The sequence below is a fragment of the Mugil cephalus genome, chromosome 4 (assembly GCF_022458985.1).
Source record: "Mugil cephalus isolate CIBA_MC_2020 chromosome 4, CIBA_Mcephalus_1.1, whole genome shotgun sequence".
Classification (NCBI taxonomy): domain Eukaryota; kingdom Metazoa; phylum Chordata; class Actinopteri; order Mugiliformes; family Mugilidae; genus Mugil; species Mugil cephalus.
Genome location: NC_061773.1, coordinates 19835641 through 19844135, shown reverse-complemented (window position 1 = coordinate 19844135; position 8495 = coordinate 19835641). Strand labels below are relative to the sequence as shown.

The following is an 8495-nucleotide window of genomic DNA, read 5'->3' as shown; positions in this document are numbered from 1 at the left end:
TGTGTAGTAAACACATAATTCTAAGTCATATTTATTAATCGGGTAATGATTTATGTCAAGCCTGTAAAACAGGACTGACTGCACTCGAAACTTGACATTTTACTGGAAACTGCTTCTCTCAGCATGATTAAATCTTCTCATCATTCCGTATTAGCCTATAACACCTTGACCTGAACCTGCCACCATATCAGACAATACCTGAACGAGGAAAAGAAAAACAAGGAAGTGGATGAAGTAAAAGATTATACAAGATATAAAAATCTGTTCACTGTATTTTCCCATCACACACAGAGAGAGAGAGATGGGTTAAGCTAGGATTCAGTTTATGGGTTGTTCCAAGCAGCTTTGTATTTCCATATTGGCCCTGCCCACAGCACCTCCACGCTCCCATTCCACCCAGCCCACACAAAGCCCATTGATGCACGTGGTGCTAAGTCATCAACCCCCGCACACCAAAACTCATAGAAAACTTAAAACCTAAACTTTGTCCCGGCACCTCTAAAAATAAAATTCTGCAGGGTCTGTTCAGTCCATAAGAAGAGACAAAGGATAGAATGACATAGTCTCTGAGGCAGGGTATATACCTTCATTGACCTACATGTGTCAAAGTTTGTTTTGCACTTACTGTTTCCTAGTTAATCTTCTCATTCAAATTTAGTTTCGCCCCCACCAAAACTACATGACTACAAGAATGGGCCGGTATGGCTCTATTTATAGTTTTAAAAGGGAATGACGTACAGATTTGGCAATGAGGGTTGAACGCTGACGGTGATGAGTCAACACAACCGTGAAGTTACTCACCACCCAATCACCTCCTCAAACATCAGGTGCTCTGAATTACAGGTGAAGGACAGTAGCAGAAGAAAAAAAAAATCTCCTGTAAACACAGAACTTTCACCATGGATAATAATTTACAGCCAGGCAAGATTAGATATTTATTTTAATGTAACATGGGTGCTCAAACAGTCGCTAAAGTCCTATTTGCCAATCATTTAAAAAGTTGTCTGACAAGAAAATTTGACTTTTTCACTACTTTAACTTCTGGAAAAACTTGACTTGGATGACTTCAGGAAACAGTACTTGGTTATGAAAAAGATTTTTTTTATTTTTTTTGCCTGCTCCTCCTATCAAACCTGGCTTTCCTGACTGACATCCAGTAGCTTAGTACCTTGTGTTTTGTCACGCCTAGTATTCTGGTTCAAGAGGAACTGCACCAAATTGGGGAACCAAGAATGTCTCCTTAACACGAGCGAGCAAACAAGAACAAAATAATCTCGCAATCGCCACCCTCAGAGTGAAGAAATGTAGGCCAAAGTGGGGAGCAGTTTCCTAGCGTCGTCGCAAATGGCGCTAATGAAGATTTTACTTAAACACCCATGATTGCAGGACACGGAAATGACCCCATGCAGCTTTTTAAAGTTTAAATTACAGCAGAGATGCTATTGTTGGCTGCAGGACTTCTACTATGAGGTTTTACACTTAACTAATGTTGGGGTTATGTAATTTCACACGCAATATGACACAGCAAATATGAACCTGCTATGGCTTCATGTTTTCTGTGTGAATTTGGATCGTGCCTGAGTAGGGGACCCAGGCACTTCCTGTTTTGCTTTGCCATCCCAGCAGTGCCAGGGCAAACATCACATCGGAGTGAGTAATGAGAGGAACAGGCAGGGGGAGGGAGGAAGGGAGGGATGAAAAAACAATCCCTAAAAAAGGAGAGAAACGGTCCTTTCATCAAGAGACATGCCACCGACTAAATCTGCCTTTCTCTATCTGTCCTCATTTCCTTCTCTCTCTCAGGCTTCATTCCCCGATTCTCTGCTCTGCATGTAGACAAAGAGAAGTTCAACTGTTGTTTCATTGAAATGGCCTTGAGGTAAACCAGACCAGTTTTTCGAAAGAAAAAAAACCCAAAAAAACACAGAGCTGGCTTAGTCCATACAGACAAGAAGTTGATAAAATGTTGCATTAGCACTGGTGTTATCTCTAAACGTGGCTGTACTTTCCTCTTTTAGCCACTGTCAAAATGACTTTCCTGTCATGCTGCGATGAAAACGCACTGAAGGAAAGCTACAGGCTCTACAAGTGTTATCTCCACTGTCACTTACAATGTGCTAGCCACCAAATCAGACAAAACTCGTCGCTTGCACATCCGCATTGTTTGCTGGACTTATTCTCCAGCGTGTAACAGCATTGTACATTAGTGTTGCTGCGAATATGGTCAAGAAATCAGATGAAGCGCTTCCTCTTCAAAAAACTCCCTCAAACTTTTCTCAGGTGTGTCCACGGCAGTGCTGGAAGGAGCTTTTTGAGATAACGTAATTGAAGATTGCAACACTTGGGTCTGTTTATGACGCCGAGCCAACAAGAATGTTATTGTCTGATGCGGAAACATAGTTAAATCATTGATCAGTTATTTCAGCTCGGTCTCGTGCATTGCTTTCAATGTGCCTATCGTTTGAACCTAAACATTGCTGTCTGCATAAGTCAGGAGTTTTTCCTATGCGGCGCAGGCACTCATATCAAATTTCTAATTTGTTTTTGGCCTCCAAGATGAGGACTGGAAACTTTAAAATGTGCACAAGGAGAAACTGTCCTTTTACTATTTTTAGAGGCACTTTACTTTCCAACTGAAGGGTATTGATTAAAACACACGGGCAGTTATCAGATCACTTTCTGCATCTTTTAGTTTCCCGTCTAAGGCCTTGTGAGTGCGTCTCTGTGTGTGCCACGTGGCAGAGCTGTGGAGCGTCTTTAGCGTTCAGGTGAAATGAGCGACTTCCCTTTCACTTTCAGTGCCATTCTTCTCTTCATCACTCTCTGTCTTCTGTCACTTCAAGTAAGTATTGGGTCATTGACACTCCCGGGACCACAAATCTAGAGCAACCCCAATCTTCCTATTTTCTGTTCCGTCTATTTTCTGACTAACGTGCAACATCTTTTCATTTTTGCTCATGTAATAGGAAACGATCTCTATATCAGTTTCCTCAGCGAGCGTTCGCCTCTGCTCCCTCACTTCTCCAGTATCTCGATAGAAAATTCTCAATGTGCAAATCTGGCGACGGCTTTGACTCATCAAGGGCCCTGCACTGGCCGTTAAATTAAAGCCACATCCTTTTTCTTTTCCTCAGGAAGCTCTCACATTGGGCCTAATCTGGTTAACTGTTGCTCATTAATATTGCAGATGTTCAAAGGGACATAGGCCAAAATGTTTTGTGTTTTTTCTTTGCCTTTAAATATTTATGCTAGCCACGGCATCCTGGTCGCTAGACCGCTGTTTGTCTTGGCTGTTGTGGTGCTATGGAAGTTTAATTAGTGTGAGTAATTAACTTACGTGAGGTGGCTTGTGTCACCCATCCGTCTGGATCTGAAACAGAGGACTGATTATTATCTGCACTGGCAGCAGCACATTCTGTATTTGACTAAATGACATCTGCTTCAATGCCACGGTTGACGGTAATGCTGTGTAATCTCTCTAAATCTCCCTCTAGGCTTTAGAAGTATCTTTATTTGACCTAAAACAGGTTCGTCTCCCTCAGGTTTATCACATGTGCTCAGTGGAGGCACATAAGTTGTTCAAAACACGAATGTTTTGACGTCAACGAGAGTCTCTCAACCTGGACACGGGGAGCCCATTTCACAGCAGATATTTTGTCACAGCGGGGCAAGCACAAGTGTATTATTAATGGCTCATACCATGGCAGTCAACCATAGTTCACAAAAGCAACACCTCCCCTCCCCTATTTGGAATGAAGTCCCTTTGACGTGCGTTCTTTCCATACAATGACAAGTCAAAAAGCGTGCCGTGGAACAAGGCTATAGACGCACACTAGTTGCTGCATGACATCAGTCGGGACTTTCTGATTGCTGATCTCTCCTCCAAACAGTAGTCCCCTCCTCTTTTTCCACTTCCAAAACTTTATCTCATCATCAAGGAAAACCCGCAACTGTTTGCAGACTAATTTTAGGCTTAAAAAAATAATAATTTGTTCTCAAAACGATTTAGTTGTATCAAACAAAATATAGCTGTATGGAAACTCCTTATTTATCCATCATTAAGTCTCTCAGAGGACATGTTAAAATACAGAAAGTATGTGGTGGGACATTCAGTAAATTGGGTGTGTGCCACAATAAATATCACACTACTTTGTGCATCACAACATTACATTTTTCTGTCCTTCACCATGTTTCACTAAATTTAACATGCTTGAACAGTTAGATTTTTCCAAGAATGCTGGGAAAAGACACTACTTGAACTGTGTATGTGTGACTCTTCAATCCAGTTAGTCTGCTTTGAGTTTGTCTTCCATTAAACTCAAACACACCAACGGGCTTGTCTTGAAACAGACACACCGGAGGGATTTGGGTTTCAGTCCCAGAATGTAAATACAGTTCACATTAGATCTGTCTGACGTGATGAACTGCTGCCCCCTGCTGGAGTACAATTTTACTCAACACCACAGACGGGAGAGGCACAGAGGTACAATGTGTCCCTATTCCAGCTTCCATCCTGTATTTATCGCCAACACAGGCTCAGCACAACAATTGTACAAACAAAAACACTGCATAGCAAGAACTCTTGGGATCAATAAAGTAATTCTGCTGCTTATGTGGTGGGATGTAGAAGTGGATGGAATTGCATGGCCACTTGAGAGAATTCAAGGTTATTGCACACTTTTATGATATGTATGTGAAGGTTCTCAGTTTCACTTCTCATCCAAGTAGCTTCTTCAGTTCTTTATCATTAGTGGGGAGTAATATAACCCCAGAGTCTAGGGGTCCTCAACTTTTTTCAGGCCAAGGACCCCAAAACTGATGAGAGTTTAAACCCCCTACCTAGTGTTCTATATTAAACTCGGCCCGGCTGTTTATAAATAGATATGTGTAACTGAACGCCAATTAATTTTTATAATTTTTTTTATGTACATATGAAATTAAAAGAAAATTAAACATAGCGAATCTATTTTGTAGTTGGCTGATGGGAGTTGGCTTCACTGCACTGTTAGCTTTTCTTCTGCTGATCTGGATGTCTTATGGGGACTGAATAGACACAGCTCTAATATGCGGCTTCGTGATTGGCTCAGCAGCGATAGGGGCGGGGCCTATTGTGTACAGGAAGCTTAGACTGACAGGTCTAGTGTGGCGTGAAACACTGTTGAGGCAGCAATTGTAAATGGGGCAATAATACACTTGTGCTTGCCCCTAAATGGGTGAAGTGATGACTGAAAGACGACGTCTTCTGTCTCCATTTATCGGATTCATGTTAATATGTATTAAAAGAAATTTAAATTTGTGGAGGGAAATTTAAAAAATACATGAAAATGTCTAATCAACCGATGATTTTGCGACTCGTCTGCAGTACTTCTGCACACCCTCTAGGGGTCGCAGATCCTCTGTTGAAGACCTATGCCCTAGACCAGGGGTCGGCAACCCAAGGCTCCGGAGCCGCATGCGGCTCTTTCGTTCCTCTGTTGCGGCTCTCTGCGGCGAGCGGTGCGGAACAAGGACGCTGATCAAAGCCGTTCACTTTTTCACGCTAACTAACTGCCTCAGAATAGCGGCAACTAGTCACTCATCAGTGAACGAGCGAGAGTTACACAACAACTTAATGACACTGAATGCCACACCACACTCGCGGTTGTAACATCAACCAAAAAACACTGAACTCCCACAGTGCATTGCAGCACATTTACTAGTTGCTGTCGAGTATTTAATTCAAATGTATTTTTATTTTAGTGTGTTAGTTTTTAAAACAATATAATTCTAAATTTGAATTGACGATGATCTTGTAACATTAAAATAAAATGTATTATTTTTATTTTTTTTTTGTCGCTCAAAATATACGTCACAACTGCCGACGTGCGACACCCGCCGGCAGGCGATCCCAGGTAAGCCAACCGTGGACAAATCCCCGTTTTGTATGCATAATGCAATTTCGTTTTCTCTGTAGCAGTTCTTTCATTTCACAAATGCAACACGCTTATAGGCCTAGCATAGAGGTGAAAACGATATATGCAGTGTGATCTTCATTTTAGATGTCAAAGGGGTTTTGTGGCTCCCAGTTTTTTCTTGTCTGTGGGAAACGGGTCCAAATGGCTCTTTGAGTGGTGAAGGTTGCCGACCCCTGCCCTAGACTAACCTTAACCTCCCAATAGTCAACTAAAAGTGAAAAGGCTTCTTGGGTAAGTGGCGAAAGAAAGATAAAGATTGCTGAACAAACAAGAACCATGTGTATACAGTAACAGATACCAATGTTACTATATTACAAAGGGTATCATTCTACAGGTGTTCATGTTAATGTGCCCGCTCTTACTAATAATATGTACTCGTGTACTACTTGTGATGCGTAAGTGAACGCCAATTAAGCAATTTTTTTAAGTGGTTTATTTTTATATGCATCTATATACATAAACATTTACAATGCTCTATATGCTAGAGGTACAATCCGTAAAATAACACTGTAGGCGTGAGTCGTAGGAAATACGTAGAAAAGTTGCACTAGATGAACAAACGTGTGCTTTAGAAATAATGCCCTCCGAGGGGTGAAGGATGACGTGTCGTGAAGCTCCGTCCAGGAATAGAACAGATAATGCCTTTAGAGGAGAAACTATAGAAAACTGATTATGCAAAAACAGGAGAGAAGAATGGAACTCCATTGTCCTCCGTTCTGCTGAAGACATGTGAGAGGATATAGTATATAGGTAGTTTGACAGAGGCTTTTTTTTTTCACTTTCCATTTAGTCAAAGGGACAACAAATGATTCCATCTAGCAGCATATATACAGCATGAGGAAGGCATTCTTAAAGATGGCACAATACTATATTCTTATATTACTGGACAGTAACTGAAAGGTTGGAAATACTGGGGGGAAAAAAGTAGATAAAAAGCAAGCTTTCTCCTTACAGTACTGTGATAACATAAAGAATGAGGGGGTACAATGTCACTCCAGGCACATTCATCATCATTTGCAAATTGCACTGCATTCAACTGGAAGAAAGCAATTGGCACTTAAGAACTGTATGACAAATTTCTAAAAGATTTAAAAACCTACAGATTAATATACAAACAAACAAACAAAAACAAACTTTAAGAGTGTTCATTTTAAACACCTTCGGGTGGCTGACATGCTGAGGGTCATTTCATAGCTCTGCAGATTCAATACAAGAGTAACACTGTGTAAAACTCCACAAGATATATAATATACACATACTGTGATGATTAAAATGAACCCTTACTCAGAACGTCAGGTAACACCATTTTAATACAAATAAATCATATAATTCACTTCGATATTTGCAGTGTATAGTTCACATGATATATCCAGAATACCAAATATCCCTCAAAAACAGTGGCAAATATTTTCCCTTTTACACGATATGAATACTACAGTGAAGAAAAGTTTGCTTTTGGTGTTGTCACAAAAGCTGTCTGATGCACAGCTGCAAATGATCTGATTGCATGTTCTCCTGCCGAACAAAAGGAATGGTTTAAAGCTACAGTGCGGGACTTTTGTGGTAGTGCATATGACACTGGGACGCGTGCCTACAGTTCCTTAGGGCCTTCTCTTCATTCATTGTTCTGTCCAGCTACACCAGTGATCCATGGTTCTTTTCATCTGCAGCATCAGGAACCTTTTCTCGGGACACTTCCTCAGTTCTACTTCATTTTTTTTCCTGATCACCAGAGACGAGGAATTCACAGAACCCGTGTTACATTAGTAACTTTTGTTTCGCCACCACACGCTGTCGCTTTAGTTGTTCCCCTCTTCAGTCTTGGCAGATAGTCATTATTGGATGATGAAACAGAAAGCAGCTTTAACATTCTGGTGTTCTGTAAAATATAAAGATTTACCCCATAAATACTAGCTAATTTTGTTAACTTGTTGTCAAGGGCTTGAATGTAATATAAGTTGCACACTATGGCTCTATTAATCCAGGACAAACTCCAGTGGTAAAAAGACATCAAGATGCTGCAAAGTTGAAAAGTTGTAGACGATTGTGAGATGGTTCATGAGAAAATGCGAGACGGTCCTCTCTGAGGCTGTGAGAAGAAACATTTAATTTATCCAAGCTGCTCCTGAAAAGTGAAGACTCTCGTGATCTCGTCAAATCAGTGCATTAGGAACCAAAAAGTTCTTGTGTTTTAGATCATTTTCCATTTTCTCTTTACCACATTGTAGCATGCGTCTGACTCGCGCCTCACTTTCACTTCCCTGCCACTGGGTGGCAGCTTTAAGCTAAACTCCTCCTGGTGATGAAATGGCCTTTAATCTTCCACAACAGGCCAGAATGTGATGAATCCTTACTGATGTTTTGAGTTCAGATGCAGCAGGTAGCTATGTTGTGCTCCATAGAGGAGTTCTAGCAGTCACATACAGCAGGCATTATTCATGTAACTGAGCGGATGCTATAAAACAGTAGCCTCCTCCATGGCGTTGACCCATCTGAAACACAAGGAAACAGAGTATAAGACCAGTAGTCTTTTTGTTAAAT

The 8495-nt window shown here is 41.0% G+C and overlaps 1 protein-coding gene across 3 annotated transcripts in view; it reads right to left on the bottom strand.

Moving 5' to 3' along the window:
* Positions 1–6369: 6369 nt before the first annotated feature.
* The window catches only part of fgd5a (FYVE, RhoGEF and PH domain containing 5a), a 30802-nt gene continuing 28676 nt past the window's right edge, over positions 6370–8495 (bottom strand). For all 3 annotated transcript variants that reach the window (XM_047583118.1, XM_047583120.1, XM_047583119.1), the window contains exon 21: positions 6370–8446. In XM_047583118.1, coding sequence (XP_047439074.1) covers positions 8410–8446 — 37 coding nt within the window. In that variant the 3' untranslated portion in view covers positions 6370–8409. The remainder of the gene's footprint in view (positions 8447–8495) is intronic.